The sequence below is a fragment of the Diospyros lotus genome, chromosome 6 (assembly GCF_014633365.1).
Source record: "Diospyros lotus cultivar Yz01 chromosome 6, ASM1463336v1, whole genome shotgun sequence".
Classification (NCBI taxonomy): domain Eukaryota; kingdom Viridiplantae; phylum Streptophyta; class Magnoliopsida; order Ericales; family Ebenaceae; genus Diospyros; species Diospyros lotus.
The window spans coordinates 10423362-10446146 of record NC_068343.1 but is presented as its reverse complement, the minus strand read 5'-3'; the positions used below and the strand labels follow the sequence as shown (position 1 = coordinate 10446146).

The 22785-nt window shown below is 37.8% G+C and overlaps 1 protein-coding gene across 1 annotated transcript in view; it reads right to left on the bottom strand.

The window, feature by feature from the left end:
* LOC127803879 (uncharacterized) overlaps nucleotides 1-17050 on the bottom strand; it is a 38550-nt gene extending 21500 nt beyond the window's left edge. Inside the window, exons 1-5 of the mRNA XM_052340472.1 lie at nucleotides 16883-17050; nucleotides 16489-16647; nucleotides 15494-15745; nucleotides 15270-15389; nucleotides 2240-2320 (exon numbers count right to left, since the gene is read on the bottom strand). Coding sequence (XP_052196432.1) covers nucleotides 2240-2320; nucleotides 15270-15389; nucleotides 15494-15745; nucleotides 16489-16647; nucleotides 16883-16945 — 675 coding nt within the window. The 5' untranslated portion in view covers nucleotides 16946-17050. The remainder of the gene's footprint in view (nucleotides 1-2239; nucleotides 2321-15269; nucleotides 15390-15493; nucleotides 15746-16488; nucleotides 16648-16882) is intronic.
* Between the last annotated feature and the right edge of the window lie 5735 nt (nucleotides 17051-22785).

Here is a 22785-nt window from a genome sequence, read left to right as displayed (position 1 = left end):
CCCCGGGTTCCACGTAGGGTCCTGACAAAGAAGAAACTAACTTAGGCTATGTTTGGATTGGGGGCGGTAGAGGGAGAAGAGAGAAGGGGAAGCAATCCTCTTGTTTGGAAGAGGTATAAGAAAAGGAGGGGAAGGGGATCGGAGGGACCCAATCCCCCTCCATCCTCCAAAATCTCTTCCCCTCAAATCAGGGTAAGCAAGGGAACAAGCATATTTTTTAAATTATAACCTTCCCTTTCCTTTCATTTTCACTTAAACTCACAAACAAAAGGGAAGAGTTCCCTTCCTTTTCCTCATTAAACATCCAAACAAGGGGAAGGTAACTCCCCTCCTTCCCCCTTGCTTCCTTTCTTTTATAAACCCTTCCTACCACTCCCCTCCAAAACTCCCAAACATAGCCTTGTGGACTTCAGAGAAACAAGGCAAACACTAAAATATCTACATGCAATGACAACATAAACTAATTGGACATCTTCTTAGATAGGATGCATATGCAAGATTCATATGGAATTGAGATTGTACTGCCATGTCCATTAGGCAACACCTCATTTGGGTAATGCTGCATTCCCCCATAAGAGACTCAAACTCAAGTCTATTAAATTACTTATAAAAAGAACTGAGATAGCCTGCCCGAAAGACAATGGAGAGTGGAAAGGGAGCAGGATGTAGAATTGATATCTAACCATTAAACAGGTTTACGAACTAAAACAAAAAGGGAGAAAGAACCTCAAAACCCAAAAGAATTATTAAAGAGAACATATGAAGATTCTGTAGGGTTTCTTGGAGGGTTTTAGGAATGAAGGAGATAAAGCCAATTTCTTGTGCAATGGATCATTAATCATTCTTCAAAATTTAGTCTCAACTCTCAATTCCATGTCTACCACCCTCTCTCACTATTTAACAAATTTAACCAAACCACTAATGTCTAAAAATCAGCTTGTCATTCAGGAACAAAAATGAAATCCTGATGAGATAAAGAGAAATTACAGAAAAACCTTCCTAACGCTCTAATGAATTTGATGAAAAACTTGATAGAAATTCTTAATGTTGGAGACCACATTATAAACAAGCTTATCTTAACTTTTACTATATTTGATACTCTTAAAGCTAGCTTTTCAACAGAATGCCTATTTTTTCATACACTACTCGAAACACAAAGCTCTGCATTAACACATAATTTCATCCTTATTTTTCTTAAAGCTTATAAAACCTGTATTTGGCCTATTCTTTTTTTTTTTTCAGCAATGTACACGATATAGTTTTTATCCTCTTCTTTTGTATGTGAGGGTACACTCTGTATCCTTTATATTCTACACCCGTTGCCTCTTAAAAGGAGAAAGAAAAACAATACGTACTTTGTCACTCAGCTCTATTGTGACTTCTCCTGTAATATTTTTGGTAAATTTTAGTAAAACTGTAGCAAATACTAGGCTTATTTCATGGATAGTAAAGCAGTATGTTGAAGATTGTCTCGAGTTAGTGATAGGGTTTTGTGTAGTTGTTTATATGCGGTTAATGGTTAGTTGATAGGCGTTGGGCCTCAAGTGTAATTAGTTCAAAGTTTGGGGGTCAAACTGTAAATATCAATTATGTGCCTAGGAAATTTCACTGTTGTCTATAAATAGGGCAGTGAGGGCTAGGGGTTAAGAGGCCACATGTTCTCTTTCTGTTTTTCATGAGAGCTTTGAGAGTGGAAGGCTATATGTGTGTGTAAGTAGTCTTTGTACATTCTTGGGAGAGGCTTGTATCGTGAGAGAGAGAAAGAGGGGAGTTGTTGTACTGATCATCTATCAAATAAAGAGGTTGTGCTCAGGTTTGAAGGCTGGATGTAGGGCTGATTCAAGCCGGCCTGAACCAGGATAATCTTTGTCTCCTTGTGTGATTTGATGTTTTCATTTCTTGTTCTGTTCTTGCGTTAAATTTCTGTTCTTTAGTATATGGTTGTGTTGTGGTATGTTTGGCTGGGTGAGCTGTGAGTGTGTTGTGAGGTGTTTGAGTGGTTTCTTGGATGATTTAAAGGCTGCCAGTGTTCCCAATTTCTAACACAGTAAACCGAAAGATATATATACCTCAAATGTGAAAATCATTCAAGGGTATTGTCAGAAATGGCAACAGAGCTTGATATGTTGGATTAGGAACCTAATGTTGGACAATAAGTTAATTCATGGAGGACTGGAAATAACATTCTGCAAACATAAAGGACTACCAAATTCTACTGTTGGTAAACAAAAATTCTTACCTCCTTTTCATTAGCACTTCTTCTGTGTTGCTCAGCATTTTTCTCGACAGTCCCAATTTCCTCAAAAGGATCCATATGTGTCTGAAACCGTAACAAAAATAAATGCAATGAGAATCACAGAGAAAAGAAATGTCACACCATGGATATCTAAAATTTAAATCTGGTTACCAGCAAACATTTTTCTGAAACAGTTTAAATACAAGAGGTTGGGAATCTAAGATACTAATGATAATCTAATTCCAATTTCCCTGGTGTGGGGGAGGGAACCTTCTCTGGCTGCTAACCAGATTTAAATGCTGAGCAAACAAAAAAGGAGATGCAAAGTCTATACTAGACATGTCCAACAGGATGTGCCACACGGGCTGGCCCATTGGGCCCACTGTTATGAATTTTTAAAAAAATTAAAAAAATAATTTCCACCTAAAATAATAATAATAATACAATAAGAAATTGTGGGCTGCCCTTAGGCGAAGCAAAGCCCATATGATGATCCATGCAATGGGCAGCGAAGCCCCAGTTGATGCAGTATGAGAGAAAGAATCAGAAAAAACAAGAGCAAGCTTGAGCTAAAACAGCGTAAGATCAAATCTGGAACAAAGAACTTAAAATTAGGGTTTAAGAAAACCTTAAAAATTGAACTAGGGGAAAATGGACGCCTACAAAGTGTCTTAAAAGGTTAATTATACTAGGGTTACAACATAACAAATTCTCACCCTTGATCACAAAGGAATCCTAATCTTAGCCTTCCATCTGTTTTAAAAAGTGCACATAACTACTTATTAAAGCTAGGGGTGTAAATGAACCAATATGCTTATTGAACAGCTTGTAGACGAGCTAGGTTACAACTCGTTTATGTGCATTTATTAATTATTTGAACCAATATGAACATGATTTTGAAGCTCATATAATAAACAAGCTTAGCTTGAACATAGGTCTGCTCGACTAATTAATGGTCATGAACAAACTCAGTTATAGTTCGTGTAAAATTAATGTAAGAGAGGATATACATATATTTATATATAATTTTAATAGATGATATACAATATATAATAATAGATTATATAAAACACATTATTGCATAAAAACAAAATATATGATTAATTAATCAATTTATCATTATTAATTAGTAATAAAATTTATAATTAATTTATAATGTGTATTTAGTCATGTGAGAAGAAGACCAATAGAACTTCTGTAATAACAATGGAAGAAATCCTTAGCAAAAGAGGAAGACCAAAAAATTTGGTGGAAGACTCTTAGGTATAATATGAGTTGTAACCTTATGTCACAACCTTAAGGGTCAATTTTGTAATTTTCCAAATTTTTTAAGTAGGCAGTAGCTAACTGATTCGATTATGCTCTAATGACCATTCTACCCTTGTAGTATGGTTGTAATCGCAAGAGGGATGGCCTAAAAAGGCTTAAGTAAGCTAAGGAAGGGAATTCATTCAAGGAAAATAATATTGAATTCTTTCCCTCCAATTTCCTTTCTCAATTCTCCCTCCAAATTCTCTCTTTCCCTCTCTTTCTCTCTTCCCCAATTCTCTTATATGTTCTGGTAATTCAAGTCTCAGTGCAGAGAGACTTGTTAATTGATATCAGAGCTGGACATCCTAGGCTGTGATTCCAGAGTAGGAGTCGATCATCGGAGTGAGTTTGGGCGACGGAATTTGAAATGGCAGAGGGCACAAGATTGAAGCAACTGGAGAACTAGATGGAGGCGACGGAGTATGGCCTCACGCAGACGTGGGGAGCGGTGACCCAGAATAGAGAGGAGGTGCGATCCATTAGGGAAGAGATGCGGGAGGACATGGCAGCTTCCCAAGATGGCGTGCCGAGAGAATTGGCCAGATAAAGGGAGTTGATGGACCAATGGATCAGCAGCATGATCAGCATGTTGTCTGCCCTCCCTCAATTCCGGTTATCACTGGAGTTTCCCCCTCAATCAGTACCAAAGACAGGAACTTCTAGGCAGGGAATACTACTGAGGCCTCAAGGAGTACGGGAGGCCGATAATTCACACATGGAGGAGACCTGTAATCAGGTAAGGGACTTGAATTCCCCTAAAACTAGCCAAGGACCCTTGCCGAGGTTAGAGATACCTCTATTTGAGGGATCCAAACCGCAATGGTGGATTCGTATGTGCGAAATGCACTCCATTTCTACAGTGTCCCTGAAAACCAGCGGATCACGCTTGCCACGGCCTATCTTAATGATGCGGCTGATTGTTGGTACCAAGGGTGGTCCAGATCCAAGGGTATGGGGGCAAGATGGATAGATTTTGCAGAGGAGTTGTGCGTCAGATTTGGGGAGAGAAATACGATCGACGTAATTGAGGAGTTTAACAAGTTGAGGCAAGAGGGGACGGTGAATGATTACCAAGACAAGTTTGAGGAAGTGGGGTCGTTAATCTGGAGTGTTCAACCCACTCTCAACGATCAATACTTCGTTTCAAGTTTCATCAGTAGCCTTAAGAATGAGTTAAGGTCGATCGTGAAAATGATGATGTTAGCCATGATAAGGGAGGCGACGGAGAAGGCTAGGTTACAAAAACTCATGCTTGAAGCCATTTTCAGGAAGAACAAGGTTGTAACCAAGTCGTTCCCTATAGGAGGGACATTTAGTGGGGGGAACTTCTAAGGCTATGGTCCCTGTAGTAGCTTCAGGAGGGCACAAGGGGGGATCCAATGTTGTAGCAAACAAGAGCACCACCATGGAGCAGAGGAGAATGTTGGGTTTATGTTTCAGGTGCAGGGAGAAATATAGCCAGGGGCATCAGTGTAGAAGACATTTGCTTAATATGGAAGGGGAAAACGAGGATGAAGAAGAGGAGTTGGATAATGAGGAATAAGAAGATGACAAGAAGGGTACCAGCAGAAGGAGGCGAAGAGGAACAGAGACCGAAAGGAGGAGAGATTTCCTTCCTGCCTTAAAGGGAGGTCCTATGGGGAAGATAATCAAAGTTAAGGGCCAAGTGGGGAAGAAGAAGCTCATGGTGCTAATAGATAGTGGTAGCACCCACAGCTTCCTGAATGAAGTTACAACCAAGGATTTGAGGTGTAAACTAACCCACACTACCCCCCCCCCCCCCCATCAATGACCATGGCCAAAAAACACAAAATGTATAGCCATTGTAAATGTGTGGATTTCACTTGGATGATGCAGGGGAATGAGTTCAAGGCTAATATGAGGATTTTGGAGTTGGGTGGTTGTGATATTGTGCTCGAGGTGGACTGAATGAGGACAATTAGCCCATTAACCTTTGACTTTAACAAGCTAGAGGTAACAGTGGAAATGAGGTGCAAGAAGCTAACACTAGTGGGAAGTTTGGAACAAGGGGAGTGTAAAATGATCAAGAGGGAGTAAGTTGCAGAAGCTGCTGGAGAAAAAATAGGGACAGATATCCTAGCTCTATTCGATACATACCATAGAAGGAGAGGAATTAGACAGGTTAGCAGAGGTTCTACCAGACGAGAGGAAGGATTTTCACGTCACCCATTCTAAGGTAACTACTACTTTAGGAAGCTTGCATGTATTGCTGGAAAACTTTAAGGACCTATTTCATGAACCAAATTCCCTACCTCCCCGAAGGCTGCCATACCCCTTAAACCCCATACTACTCCAGTGAACATTTGAGCCTATCGATACTCACCCACACAAAAGGCAAAGATTGAAAAACAAATCTCTAGCATGTTAGCAACTTCATTCATTCAACCTAGCCACAGTTCTTTTGCATCCCCTGTTTTGTTGGTGAAAAAGAAAGATGGGTCTTGGAGATTTTGTGTTGATTATCGCCAACTCAATTTTCACACCATCAAAAACAAATTTCCCATTCCCCCCATCAATGACTGACTTGATGAATTGACAGGAGCCAAGATCTTTTCTAAACTTGATCTTAGGTCCATATACCACCAAATCCAGATGAAACCCATAGATATTCCAAAAACAGCTTTTCGCACTCACCAGTGCCTATATGAATTTGTTGTCATGCCCTTTGGGCCGACAATGCCATGGGATTACTACAGTAGTTTCAGAGTAGGTGAAAGAGGTGGAGCAGAGTTAAGAACATACAGATTGAGTGCAATCCCTTCTACACAAATTGGCGGTTCAAGCAAAGGGGGAAAAGGGCTACTCACTATCAAATGGTCTCATCAGGTTTTAGGGGCGTTTGGTGATAGGAGATAACAAGGAGTTAAAGGAAAAGATTTTGAAATCCCTGCGTTGCTCACCCCTAGGGGGCCACTTAAGGATCCGAGCCACCTACCACAAGATCAGGCAACTATTTTTTTTGCCAATGCGGAAAAAGATGCAGTGGATTTTGTGTTAGCTTGTGAAATATGTCAAAGGTGCAAACACAAGTAGGTGCCATACCCTGGCCTACTGCAACCCCTAGAAGTGCTAGAGCAAGCATGGGAAGGTATCTCCATGGATTTTGTGGAGGGCTTACCCAAGTCCGAAAGTAAGGATGTGATATTGGTAGTTGTTGACATGTTAGAGTTTGTCTAGAGTATTGAGGCGTATTGAGGCAGCATCAACAGTATTTTATACATAGGTTATTATTTGGTTTAGAGAGTAGAGATAGGTTGTGAACTCACTTGTAAATAACTATCAAGTTAGGGGTAAAACTGGTAATATCTAGTCTTGTAATAGCCTAGGAACTTGTTAGGATTAGGAACTCTTAGAAACTCAATTCAATACTCTTTAGTTTGCCAATCTCTTAATACTCCTCACCCAAGAAACACCCACAACAAATAACATAAACTGGAAATGAAAATAACAGCAAAAAGATTAAGGAAATAAACAACCAAACCAAGCAGCGGGCGCAGATATATCCTGGTTCAGATTGCAATATGCAATCCTACATCCTACATCCAACCTTGATCCCGAGAGCAAATTCCACTAGAAACCGTTGAAAAAGATTACAAGAACCCTCAATTCTCTATCACATAAGTTCACTGCCCTTACACAAGAAAATACAAAGACAAACTTTCTCTCTAAGCCTTTCCTCCCTCTCAGCAATCTCACTTGTATTCAGAGACAATTGAATGAGTGAATGAGGATATGTCCGACTACCTAGCCTTCGCCTCCTATTTATAGACCATAGGGGCAATAATTACAAGACCTATTATTTAGCCTATACAAAGACTAGAATATCCCTTATAATATAACATCTAAGTTAACTAATCTAACTTAGAAAAAAATCCAGCCGCACTCATTCTTCTAACAGGTTCTACTCTTCATCTTCTAGACAAAAATCTCCATGCAAAAACCCAACAGAACTGTCGCCCTAATATTCTATAAATAGAGAAGGAGGGCTAGGCATAAGTCGCGCATAATTCAGTTGTTTCTCCAGAAAGCTTTGAGAGAAGAAAGACTGTGTTTTAGAATAACTTTTGTAATTTTGAGAGAAGGCTTGTAATCGAGGGGTGCAACTGATGTACTGATATCATTCTTTCTTAATCAAAGAAGGCTACTCTAAGGGGTTCTTAAGGCTAGATGTAGGATTGGATATTGCAATCTGAACCAGGATAATCTCAGTGTTCTTGTGGATGTGTGGTTTGCGTTTTTGTTTGTGTATTCTTATACCTTTAATTTTGTTTATGTTTATTATTTCTATTGAATTCATTAAATCTGTTCCTAAGATCAAATCCGTGAATGTGTGATTGAGTGTGGCAAAATTCCTGTCCAAGAAAATTGTTCCAGTGACCCTAGGTATAACAAATTGGTATTAGAGCCAGGTTCCTAGTATCAAGATTTCTTCTGTTTTGATTTTCGGTCATAGAATAGTGTCAAATAATGTCTACAACTATGTATGACATAGAGAAGTTTGATAGCCAGAATGATTTCAGCCTTTGGAAGATGAAAATTAGGACTTTACTAGGAAATTTTGGACTAGAAGAGGCCTTAGACATTGAGGAAAAACCACCAGAATCTATTGCGGATGAACAGAAAAAAGAAATGTCTAAACAGAGAAAAGAAATCAACAATAAAGCATTTAATACCTTAATTCTAAGCCTTAGAGACAAAGTATTGCGAGAGGTGTCAAAGATGACAACCGCAGAAGTTCTTTGGAATAGGCTAGAAACCCTTTACATGACCAAGACTCTTTCTACCAAGTTATACTTAAAAACTAAGTTTTTTCCCTTCAAGATGGGTGAGAGTCAAAAGCTACAAGATCACATTTCCGGCTTCAATAAGTTGTGTTTAGATCTTGAGAACATTGACATTAAGTATGCTGATGAGGATAAGGCATTGATCTTATTGCACTCATTGCCAAAATCATATGAAACTTTTGTTGACATCTTGAAACATGGTAGGGATAAACTGTCTTTGGACGATGTAGTAGGGGCTTTAAATTCAAAAGAATTGCAGCTAAAGGTAGAAGATAATAACTTAGTACGTATTGCTCTCTCGGTTGGATCTAGACTGAATAGGAATGATCCTAAGCAAAAGGGAAGGTCTAAATCAAAATCTAAGAATGAGAGGAGAAAAATAAAATGTTTTTATTGTCGTGAGGAGGGCCACATTAAGAGAAATTGCCCAAACAGAAATAAAGAATCTCAAGAAAGAACCAGCCCCGAATGTTCAAACACCATGTGTGGTTTTGGCTATGAGAGTGCAGATGTCATAAAGTTTTTTCTAGGTATGTAGAAAAGTAGCATAGGTCATAGGTTTAGGGTGTACTTCTCATAGGAAATGGGTATTTACCCATAGAGACATGGTGGAGGGGGAATAGGTTTGTCTAGGAAACAACTAAGGTCAAGGGAATTGGAGATGGGAGAAATTAGGAAGCATGGTAGAGCTATTCCAAAATTTCTTAGAAGCTGTAAAATGAATCCTAATGTCCTTGGGAGAATTAGATAGAAAAAGGTATTCTCTTAGAGATGAGAATTGGAGTCCTAAGAAATTGCATAAGAATCTCTTAAAGAGATGTAAGCAACCCTCAAGAATGGAGGTTATGTGGTGCATGCTTGCATTTATGTGGATAAGCTGCAGCCACTAAAGGATAGCCTATGATAAGGTTAGACTGTGTCATTTGTTGAGGATGGCTCACATGTTGAGCAAGGACTAAGGAAAGGCATCTAAGGCTAGGGATATTAGGGGGAGGAAAATTTTGCAGGTATAAGGGAATAGGAACCATGTAATTTGGTAAGGTCACCAAATGTAGAAGTCCCCAAAACAGACCTTTAATATGTCAAAAGCCCATTTGAGATCGGTTTCTAGGATCTAGGGGGAACCAATCTAGGCCTTAGCTCATGGTGGAGCTAGGTGAAGTGAACCTAGTGAGGATGGTGTGTCCCTAAGGAATTCCCAAGCGTATACGAGCTTGCTGAAATTGAGTATGAGCTTGCTGGAAATTGCTTCTGGTGTGAAAGGTTAGGCGGTTTAGAGTTGTGAAATAGGTATGCCTAGGACTTCTAAAGGTAGGGTTCTTACCTATGAGGGAAAACTCTACCGATAGGACATGAAATTAGCTGATGCTAAGGGCAAGGGATGGAATCTGGAATGCTGTGTAAAGAAAAACAGCAAGGAGAATCCTTTGGGAATGTCCAAAACTAGCCTATGAACCAAGGTATAGCAATAGGGAAATCTAAAATTTTTTTTGGTCATATTCATTGTGTAAGCTTGGGCTAGATTGTGAGAGGGAGGAAGCTAGTGTTTAAAATAGCTTTGGCTCTTGCAGTGAGGATCCTTGTGAATGGTGAGGGGAAATGGTGTGTGCAAGTGTTATCTTGCATGGTGTAGCCATTGTTGATCAAAGTTCAGACTAAGCAAGGAAAGGGAAATAGAATAGATAGAACCACAAGAAGTATCAGTGAGATATGGAATGTTGAGTTTAAGATACTTATGCACTCGTTTTGAGTGCTAAGGAACAGGCTGGAAAATGGAACCTCTTGTATAACAGTATAAGAAGAGGCGATGCACTCTTGTCCAAATGAATGGCATGGAGCCATGTAAATTTGGGGAGAATCTTGGACATAGGTGGAAGATCCCTTGGGTTAAAGGGGTGGAGTACTGTAAAGTATCTATTTGAGAATTAAGGAAGGTACTAGAAATGGGGAAGAGTCTAGGAAAAAGGCTAGACAAAATGGTCATTGGTTAAAGCAGCACATGAAGGCTTAATTTGGATCAAATAGGTATCACGAACAGTTAATTATCCATGTGGAAACTAAGGGAAAAGTAATCTTATAGTATGGCCAAGGGATAAGAGGCTAGAGGGAAAGGTAAGCAAGGATTGGTTGCTTAGAAGGTCTCCCTAAGTATGATAGTAATTCTTTAGGTAAGATATAAGATTGGAAGAGTCCAAAAGGGTTAAAATTGAGTGCATGTGGAAGTTGTGAGTATTCCAGTGGTATGCCTAGTATATTGAGAGGTAATTTCATTGGTATTCTCTCCAAATAGAACTCTCAAGGTGTAGCTGAGTGTTTAGATCAGTGTTTGAGAGTGTGGGAGGAAGGATAAGCTGGGAAATACTAAGGCATAGAGATTGGAATAGAGTTTGGACAGCTTAAGGCAGCCTAGGTTACCCTAATCTTAAGCATATCTTGGAAGACTTGTAGGTAGTTAAAAGAAAATTCTAGCAGACTTCAAGTTTGAAAAAAACATTAGAGGAAGAACAGTGGTAAAGCCTAAAAGGCCAGTTTTGGGGAGCTAGGAATAAAATCTAGCAGTGGAAAGGCCAATCCGAGTGAGGTTCACTGTGTTGTGATGTTGTGTAAAAGGATGGAACCTTTGGGATTAAGAAATAACATTAAGTATGGATTTGGTTTATGGTGGAGTGTATCTAGACACCATGGAGAGACCAATCATATTGATGTTAGGAATATATTCATTAGGAAAACCCCTGAGGAGGTAGATAATTCTAATGAGAGTTGCAGGTTTAGTTAAGTGCAGCTGGAAATTATCCAAAGGTGTTTCTCTATATCAGTTACAGCATTGTTTGTTTTCTTTAATGTGTTTGTTGTTGTTTTGTGTTTTGATGATCAGGTATATCATGCTGGAACCAAAAGGAAGAGCAGGCCAAGGCTTTGATGAACAAAGAATGAGATGAATCACCTCAAGACAATGGTGGAGAATCTGTTAAGATTAGGAGCTCTTAGAAACTCAATCAATACTTGTTATTTGCCAAATCTCTCAAAACTCCTCACCCGAAATCAACCACAACAGAAAATATAAACTGGAAATGAAAGAACAACAAAGAGACTAAGAAAAGAAACAACCAAACCATGCAGTAGGCACAAGATATATCCTGGTTCAAACTGATCAAGGATCAGTCCTACATTCAGCCGCAAATCCCGAGAGCAATCCACTAGAAAATCAATGAAAACAGATTACAAGAACCCTCACTCTCTATCACACAAGTACACTGCCCTCCCATAGAGATTACAAAGACTCTCTTTCTCTCAAAACCTTTTCTGCCCTCTCAGCAATCTCACTTGTATTCAAAGACAGAATTTGAATGAATGATTGTTTATGTCCGACTGCCTAGCCATCGCCTCCTATTTATAGACCATAGGGGGTGTTAATTACAAGACCTGTTATTTTACCAACACAATGACTAAAATAACGCTTATAATATAACATCTAAGTTAACTCTGACTTAGAAAATTCCAGCCGCATCCATCCGCTTAAGGGTTCAACTGTCTTCTTCATCTTCTAGACAGATTACTTCATGCAAAAACCCAACATGACATGTTCACAAAATTTGGACACTTCCTCAGCCTAACGCACCCATTCTCAGCACAAGAAGTGGCTAGGGTATTCCTAGATTCGATGATCAAGTTGCATGGGGTCCCTAAAACCATTGTGTTCGACAGAGATAGAATTTTCACCAGCAGCTTCTGGCAAGAGCTATTTAAGAAGTTGGGAGTAGGTTTGCACCAATCAACCGCCTATCACCCTCAATCTGATGGCCAAACAGAGAGAGTAAATCAATGCCTAGAGACTTATTTGAGGTGCATGTGCTTCACCAAACCAAGGAGCTGGAACAGGTGGTTGCCACTAGCCTAATGGTGGTATAACTCCGATTTCAATAGTGCAATCAAGAAAAGCCCCTTTGAGGCAGTGTTCGGGTACAAGCCCCCCCTCCTACCAGCCATAGCAAGCGATTCATTTAGCCTGGTAGCAGTTGAGCACTACTTATAGCAAAGGAGGGAAATGATATCTATCCTTAAGAGCAGTGTTCGAAAATTCGGCCTAGGCGGCCGCTTAGGTGTTAGGCGCCCACTGGCCGCGGCGAATAAGGGCTGGTCAGCACCCTAGGCGCCGAGTCCGATTAATAGGGCCATGGCGCCGCCTAGACGGCCGAGGCGGCGCCTAACTGCTTGGGTCGCGCACGGCCTGGGCCGATCTATTTCCCCATTCCCTTTCTCTATTTCCCCTTTCCCTTCCTCTCTCTGGTCGTTCATTGCAGGTCGTCTCTCTCTCTCTCTTGCCGCCGATCTCGACTCTTGGTCGTTCACCGTCGTCGTCGATCTCGTCTCTTGGCCGGTATGTATCCATCTTCCTCCGCCTCCGATCTCGTCTTCCTCCGCTATGCATGCTATAGCTGCTCGCTGCTTGTTGCAACTGCAAGCTTGCGTTGCTGCTTGTGTTGGCAACAAGCTTGTTGTTATCTATAATACATTAATACTAGTTCATTAGATAGTTCATTTGGAAAAAAAAAAAAAAAAAACAACCATTTTTCCTAGTTGCCGCCTAGGCGCCCGACTAGCGCCTAGCGCGTTTTTGAACACTACTTAAGAGGGAGCTAACTAATGCCCAGAATAGAATGAAGCAGGTAGAAGGAGGAGTGATGGGGATTTTGAAGTAGGAGACAAGGTGTTTCTTAAGGTGAAGAGGTTCCTACAACAGCCTTTCACACCCACACCTATATCCAAGCTCAGCCCCAAGTATTTTGGACCCTATGTCATCAAAACCAAGGTAGGGAAGGTGGCTTACAAACTAAGGCTACTTGAAGGGACACATGTGCACCTCCTGTTCCATGTTTCTTTGCTTAAGAGATCCATTGAACCAGGGGCATCCACGAGCCCACAGCTACCAGAGATCAAAGATGAATAGGAGGAGCACCTAGAACCCAAGGCTATCCTAGACAGGCACCAAGGAGCAATGCCCCTCATCCAAGTTTTGGTCCAATGATCAGGTCGCACCTCTAACCCGACCATATCACTTGGGAATACCTCCCTGAGTTGCTGAAGAAGTTTCCCAAAGCTACCAGCCCTTGAAGAATTCTTGAGGACAAGAATGTTGTTGAAGGGTAGGGGAGTGTCACTACCTAAGGGTCAATTTTGTAATTTTTCAAATTTTTTAAGTAGGCAATAGCTAACTAATTTGGTTATGCTATAATGACCATTCTACCCTAGCGGTATGGCTGTAACCGCAAGAGGGATGGCCTATAAAAGGCTTAGGCGCTTGAGGACAGGAATTCATTCAAGGAAAATAATATTGAATTATTTCCTTCCAATTTCCTTTCTCAATTCTCCCTCCAAATTCTCTCTCTCTCTTTCTCTCTTCCTAAATTCTCTTATATGTTCTGGTAATTCAAGTCTCAATCTAGAGACTTCTCACCTTACAAAAATTAAGGCCATATAGATAGAAATAATTGGAAAGCTAGAATTCATGTAGTTGGCCCCATATAGTGAGAGTAAAGCTGGATATTTTGTTGTAGTTGAAAGTAAGTCACATGTATTAAGGTAGAAAAATAAGAGGCAGCCATCTGTGTCAGATATCCACAAATTTGACACTGGTTAACCATCACCTTCAACCTCCAAAGAAGAATAAACAAAAGTAATTTGGCTTCTCTGATCCAGATGTTTGTCAACACACCAACAATCTGATCTTTCATTTTAAGATAAAATATTCTTTCAGAGATTCTATTTTACTTTCCTTTTGGATAATCAGAGCTTCTATTTAACTTAATCGGAAGAAAGAGTTGTTCCAGAGCTTCTTGATGGTACTTTCAAACTTTTAAGGATTAACAGGCAATGCATCATGGTATTTTTTGACGGCATGGAGTCTACCAACTCAATGGAACACAATTCTCGATTAAATTGATATAACAAGTAAGAAATTGATCATGAAAAAGGAGTAATAAAAGTAATTCACCATTATTTGAACAAGAAGCAGTGTTGTGACGTATGGGGACCATGACCACTGAGCTAGGTGCTAAAGCAGTGTTGAATTGGGAGCACTGGAATGCACTCAATCTTGGCCAATTCCAGTCACACACGCACACGATTTGAATTCCAAAATACAGAAACAGAAAATAGGAATATAAACAGAAATCAAATGACGATGAAAGAGATGCACAAACCACAAGAAGACAGTCATTTATCCTGGTTCAGATTATCAAATGATAATCCTACATCCAACCTCTTGATCCCGAGAGCAATCCACTAAGAACTTTGAAAAAATCAGTACAAAAATCCCTCACATGAGTGCAGTCGCTTATGAGATTACAAAGACTATCTTGAACTCAAGGCTTTCCTCTCAATTACAGCACTCGTTACAATAGAATGAATGATACCCAAGTGACTGCCCTTGCCTTCTATTTATAGACATTTTGGGCGGACAATACAAGAAATATAAAAGACAACACAATACCTATTATACCCCTCATATATATGCTACCGTTTAGACACAACCTAACTTAACTAATTCTGCCGCTTGAATATAATCGGACTCCACTGATTTCTTCTAGGCTACACTCAATGCAAACATACAACAAGCAGATTACTCAAATTTAAGCCTTATCTTTGTTCAAGTTAAGAAATGCAGTGTAATTTGTCAAGTCTACTCCATCAAATTTCAATTATTCTTTCCTTTTTATTTTTTTCTTTTTGTTCACTACTGCAGAGGTAGCCAAAGCACACAATACAAATGCACAACTGAAGCATGGTAACCAATCAAAACCTCCGTGGTTTAAAAAGAATATAAGTCAAGGTATGCTTCAAAGAAGGAAGAGCAGAACTAGTGAAGAGACAACAAGTGATTTATAATATATAGCAAATCAAAGGGAGGCAGAACATACGTGGGGATGCATTTCCATCCTTCCACCGACAATTACTAATCCAGAATCTCCATGCTTTAGGGTATAATTACTTATTGAAATAGCTATCTCCCTATGGTGAGCATTATGTGGAAAATCCTCCTGCAAAAATGAATACAAATACACTGAATGTTTAGATAGATTACAAGACATCATAATTTTATTCACTATGTTAGAACATACAGTGAAATGCCAATGACACACACCTGACGATTTGTCTCCCATAACTTTTTGAGGTTGTGATCAAAACACATTACAGTCCAGTCAGATGTAACAACAACTAGAACCTGCTTCTGTACTTCTCCATGCTTATAAGTCCGATCTATAACTCCTGTGGCCATTGCCACAGCCCGTCTTCCAGATGCAATCCGGACCTTGTCAGGCAACAGGGACACCTCTGCAAGAACACGTGCCTCACTAAAACCTTCATCCACCCGCCTATCATGGGGCTCCAGAACCTAGATAGATGTCTAGCAAACAGTTAGAAAAATGACAACTGGCCCAATATCGATATAGCATGAATGCTAATGCAAGTAGGACTTTGGCATGAGGAAGACAAAGCAACTCTAGGATATGGAAAAAAAAATAATCAAAGGCACACGTGTTGGCAAATAGCTTTTTTATTGTTAAGGATTTCTAGGAGGCATCAACCAGGAAGCCACCTAAATAAATCAGATGCACAAGCGACCTAATGTAAACAAGACAAAGAAGAAGAAGAGGCATAATGGTGTTGCTGCCTATATACATCCATGCGTGTAATTAATCCAAAATATGAAAATCAATAAATTCTCTTAACCATTGCTGACACACAAAATATTAATAGTCCCACAAGTCCAAAATGTCCAGCAAATGTTGCTTCTCCCTATAGAATATGCGCAGGTGAAACAGAATTGTCATGAGATATAAAACAGATCAAGATAAAAACTGAACCTAATGAGTTTATAGATCAAGTGGAAATAAGGAAACATAACGAGGCATACGTATATTCTCATGAAATTTAGTGTTTATCAAAGGGAGAGGATATAACATATAAAGAGTTTCCAGACAAGGTAAGAAGCATTTTGCATAATCCTTGTTGCATATTACAAACATTTCCATATAATTTTATATCAAATCAGCAGAAAAATAAAATAAAAGAATACCGAGAACTCCAGCAAAACAAAGCTACAAGAAAACAGGTGAGGTTGATTTTAATCATGACCTGAATTTTAGCGTCATGAGTGGCCACGAGAACCTCTTTCTTTCCATCTCCGTTAAGATCAGCAACAATTGGCGGGGGAAGACGCTCGGCCTCGTACTTAATTGGGTATTCCTCGGAGAGATGGAACCACGCCTCTCTGAACGAAAAATCACCTTCATGCTAGCGATTGTGGGATCCGCATCGACATACGTTCCATACACATTTAGAGACAGAACCAATACAAACAAACCCAATCAGACACATGTAGTTGGTAGGAGATAACTTATTCACTCGAGGAGAATTCAGAATTCATAGGGTTTATTCATGTTCCGATTTGATGAGATTAGGGAATAACAGTAAAATGGGCATGAGAATACTTGATTAACAGTCATAGACTGAAGAAAATTGCACGAACCTGAAGAGAGAAGAAAATTGCGAAAGCGCAGAGCATGAGAATCGCCAAATCTCTCTTCCTCATCTTACCTTGCCCCTGTCGTCTTCGTCTTCGCCAACTCCGAGAGAGAGAGAGAGAGAGAGAGTAGTTGAGTAGTCACTGCAACTCAGTAACACAGAGGTGGTAAAAGTTTCCGGGCTGGGATGAATGGGCCTTGAATTGTTAATTGTGCGTGCAGCCCCAAGACCAAACTGAAAAAGGCTCATTAGTGCCCTACAGCTTAGATTATCTGGCAAAGAAAGAATACGTTGGGTTATTAGTTTTCGAGTTTTCAGTTTTCGTGTTTGAATCTTGATTAAAATATAACTCAGCAGACAATGAGTGATTTTAAAAAATAAAAAATACTTGTCACTCTCACATTTACGATTATGCTAAAGGTCGAAACCTGCCTAATGAATTCCATAATTTATCTCTCCTATTGAAATCGTGGGGTCGAGCAATAGGGGCACTCATAATGATACGTTAACAAAAAAAAAAAAAAAAGATCATTAGTGATAGAAAATATTTGAAAGTTTTTATTTTACTTTTAATTTTTTCATAACATTTTAAAAATAGTGTCTAATTATTAAATATAAAAATAATTAAATTGAATTGATCTAGTATACCGTAGTCTAAATCAAATAAGCATTTTTATCACACAATAAATGTATCATGTATCATATTTTTTATTTTTTAAAAAAAACATATACAACTTCAACACACACTATTGAGGAGCTAACTCTCATTTTCTCTTCCTATGTTTGTATAAAATAAAATTGATTATCTGTTTTGTTTATATTCAAAATAAAGTATTGAGGAAGTTTCAAATGAAGACTTATTTTAATGGCAATTGAAAGTTGGCATGTTATTTAGTTTTGTTGATAAATTTTACATAAATAAAAAGATTTATTGTAATAGTAATATAAGTTTATTTTAAGATAAATGATCCTTCAATAATTAAAAAATATAAAATTTAGTCTATGATATACAGAACATCAATGTTTTGCATCTCAAATATTAAAAATTATTGATTTAAATACTTATTGTGACTGAGAATAAAAGAAACTATTATTTTGTCACATAAGACTCTACGTTAGTGAAACACATTAAATTATATTTAATATATAAATATGATATTTGGTCTCTTAAAAATTAAAAAATTTAACATTTGATTTGGAAAAATGATCAATTTTTTTAAAAATCATAAATTTTATAAAAATACTTTAAAAAAATTAAAAAAATAAGACTTAAAACTTCATAAAAACACATAAAAATACCTAAATTTAATAAAAAAAATAAAATTTTCATAAAAAGATTTTAAATTTTCATAAAAGACCTAAAATAAAAAGAAATCATTAAAAATCCTAATGAAAATTATGATAACAGGAGTTCAAATGAAAAGTAACAAAAATTTCATCGGATCCATAAATATTTTTTCACAAACTGTCAAATGAGATCTTAAACAAGAAGTGACAAAATAAACTTTATCAATTTTTTTTGAATATTTTTAAGTCTCTTTGATAAAATTTCTAGGTCTTTTTATGAAATTTAAGTTTTTTTATTTTTTTTTTTTATAAGAATTTTAAGTCTTTTATGAAATTTAGATTTTTTATTTAATTTAATTTTTTTTTATATCAATAACCAAATGTCAAAATTTTTAATTATCAATAGATCAAATATCAATTTTTTTTTATTATTATTTTTAAGAGACCAAATGTGATATTTATATATTAAGCATAATTTGATGTGTCTCATTAACATAGCATTAGCTCACAAAAATAAGTGTGCTCATGCACGCACTAATGTTCCATCATAGTAAGAATCTAAAACAATAATTTTTAATAATTAAGATATTGAGTCTGAACGTTTTGCATATCAAGAACATTTTATTGTTAAAGATCGCCATATCTATTAGGCCTGTTGACTTTGTGGCTCTTTTCCATAATCGCACATCGGTTGATAGTGAGTTTGGGAGGGTCTCCTTTCAATATAAAATGAACCTTTTTCCCCATTTGTAAAATCATCCCACAAAATTGTGTATTATCTTCTATCTCTTTGTATTTCTCTATTTGGATATTAGTGAAGTATTTTTTGATGGTGTTTGAGGATATAAGCTAGATTGGTTGAATCTCGTTATATTTTGATGTTTTATTTGTTGCTATATTCAATAGTTTTTGTTGGGTATATTTGTATGATTTTAGAAAAAATAGCCCAATTTTCCCAACAATTGGTATAAGAAACAAAGTTTCTTAGTATGTTTTGTGATTACAGTTGTGTCTAATCTTCCATATTATAAAATATCATTTTTGCCAAGCTTTTCTTAGTATACTTTGTGATTCCAACTGTATTTGATCTTCCACATCAGAAAAAAACTTATTAATTATTAATATTTCGCTTTGATAACTATTGAATATAGAAGACAAAAAAAATGGTAGAAAAGGCAGACGAAAGGAGTTCAGAACCATCCACATTGAAAGTTTCTTCCTTATACACTTTGGCAAATACAAGAATTGTAGTGGAGGTGTTTGACGGTTCGAGCCATTTTGGTATGTGGCAATACGAGGTTCTAGACGCTTTCTTTTAGCAAGGTCTAGATATTGCCATTGAGAAAAAGAAACCAGTTGATATTAAAGAAAAATAATGGAAAACCATCAATCGATTGCATATGGTACAATTCTATCATGCATGTCCAAAGAGCAGAAGTATGCATTTTTTAATGAAACTTCTGCAAGTACATTATGGAGGTTATTAGAGGAAAAGTTTTTGAAAAAAAAAAAAAATGATCAGAATAAGCTCTACATGAAAAGAAGACTATTCCTCTTTACTTATGATCTTAGTACCATGATAAATTATCATATCACTACCTTTGACCAATTAGTAACTGATTTGATGAACTTGAATGAAACATTCAAAGATGAAAATTTAGCTTTGATGTTGTTGGAATCCCTTCTTGAAGAGTTTGAATTTCTTCAAACTACTGTGCTTCACATGAAGGTTCAGATGTTTCTTAGTGAAGTTAATATTGCTTTGTATAGCTATGAGTTGAGAAAGAAAGATAAGAAAGAAGCAACGCATGGCTCAATAGAAGCATTGATTATAAGAGGTCGTTCGCAATGCCAAAAGAAAGAATGAGAGGGAGATCGAGTTCGAGATTCAGACCAAACAAAGATGAGTGTGTCTTTTGTCGAGAGAAAGACCACTGAAGAATGATCACCCAAAGTTAAAAACTAAAGGCAGACCCGAGTGACAACTAGTATCATGTTAGGGTGATCCTACCAGTACTAAAGTCATATTTGTTAAGAACTTATTTGGACTTCCGATTCACATGTACTATAATCTTTCCATCGATTAACATTATAATCAAGTAAGAGTCATGGATTGATCAAACTCACTAACTTGATAGTTATCCCAAGATCTAATGTGGCATGATCGAGATGATACATTGGAACACCTTCCGACATTAGAAACACATTTACAATCATGTGTAACCATAACCACTATTGATCACATAGATGTTCACCTCATGCCAAAGGTTGATGAATCTCATTAGTAATATAACATCCCACATTGAGCGATAGAAATGACCGGAACAACTTACCCTGATAGGCCTACACGAACTTCCCATAGAGTCACCCATCCTTGGATTACCCCAGGTCAAGCACGCTTAACTTGAGAGTTCTTTGTCAACATTCAGCCCAAAAGATATTCAGCTAGTGTTGTTTCGTTCATTACTTATCCTCGATATATACTATCCTCCTCTAGGCTCTCGGGGTATTACATTATCCCTCCTTGAGCACATGACGTCCTCGTCATGCGACCTTACAACTGGTCCCAGACCTTCTCCCATTTGGAGGCTATCATCCTAGAAGCCTGTCAGGAGCCGCTCTTTGATCAGGCCTCGCACCCCGGCGCCACTCCTTGCCCTCATTGGACCGCCTTCTCCAAGGGCCGGCTCTGATACCACCTATAACATCCCGCATCGAGAGATAGAAAGGACCGGAACAACTTATCCTGATGGGCCTACACGAACTTCCTAGGGGGTCACCCATCCTTGGATTACCCCAGGTTAAGCACGCTTAACTTGGGAGTTCTTTGCCAACATTCAGCCCAAAAGATATCCAGCTGGTGTTGTTTCGTTCTTACTTATTCTCGATATATACTATCATCTTCTGGGCTCTCGGGGTATTACAAGTAATCACTTTCTTCCATACGTCACTGCATAGGAACCACACAATGCATCTCCCATCCAGTAACTGGATGGTTCTTAACAATGAAAAATCATTGGCACCAACATACAAAACAATTGTGTTGCTTATGGTCTAACGGCTAGTAACACAATCGAAACCAGTAACAGATCATAGATCTTCTCAGTCATGTGATCTATCACATGTGTTACATTCAGTATAGGTTCAACTAATACCTACTCACATGTTTATTGTATCCATCTCATCGATTATGACATGCGACTTACCATCCTTTATCATTAGTATCTCATACTAATCAAAGATAATAATTTATATGTCAATCCATAATTAATTAATCATAGCCCTCTTCTGAGAAATTTAAGAACTGAGAATATTTTTAAGAAATTCTTAATTCGAAAGTCTTTGTCACATATTCTTAACACTTAAGAATAAGACTATCATTAGGAAATTTAAGTACTTATTCATATAATTGATTGGAAATGTATAAATGAATATATGACCTTAAAATATGAAATCATATTTTATTATATTTGCAAGTATTATATCATTAGTCCTATAATTACAATTTTCAGATGTCATCTAAATCTAGTATTATGACACCAACACTAACACTTACATCTTCGACAAGCTATTTTGGTGCTTAGCGTTTGGATTTGGGTTGCAGCCATCATGTGTCTCTATTGGTTCTTTGACTTTCAAGAACTTGATAGGGGTTGTTTACACAGCAAGTGACACACCTTGTGAAACAACCAGAATTAGCACAATCCATTTGAGGAATCATGATTGATCAACCAGAATACTGACAGATGTGAGATATGTGCCAACTTTAACAAAGAATCTCATTTCTGTGGGAACTTTAGAATCCAAGGGACTTAAAGTAACTACAGAAAATGGAGTTATAGAGGTGATCTCGGGTGCACTTGTATTGATAAAAGATATTCTAAAGAATAAAGACTTGTATTACTATCAAGGTCAGGCCCAGCCCTGAACAAGGGCAGTCAATGCGATCGCCCTAGGCTTATTATTCAGGGGGCCCAAAATTTTTGTTTTTAGTAAGTATTATATTAGATTGTTATAACTATTAACTGATTTAATATTTTAAAAAAAAAGACCAACAATCTAATCTGTTCTGCTCCTCAAGAAGAAGAACGCCCAGTAGTGCTGGGCGGACTTTAGTTTGTAATACCCCATGTTTAGATAAGGTTGCCACGTAATTTTAATAAGTTTAGAATACTGAAAAATTCGTTTAATAGTAGTTATAAGTACCAAATCGGCTGTAGGGAGTGCCTCAAGGTGAAATTGTCTAAGGAAAATGATATGATTTCGATGAGCGTTTCGAGATAGGATTTATGGTATCAAAAGAAATCAGATCGGGAACGATTTTTGGTACAGCTAAAATACAGCTGCCATTTAGGCTAAAAAACTGAATCGTTGTAGGAGGCTTCTGAAAAATCAACGGAACCCTAGCGGGGCTCCGGTTTTGCGTAACGAGCAACCCTTCAGTGATTTCAGGATGAAACGATAGTCCTGATAATGGCACTTGGGCGAAATAGGCATTATCGAGTAACTTGAAGTTATTAATTTTTGCATTTTCGGTATCGTAATTAATTTGATGTTCGAGGATATGATTGTGATTAAAGAATTGTTCACGTGAAATAGATATAAATTAGGAGTTAAATA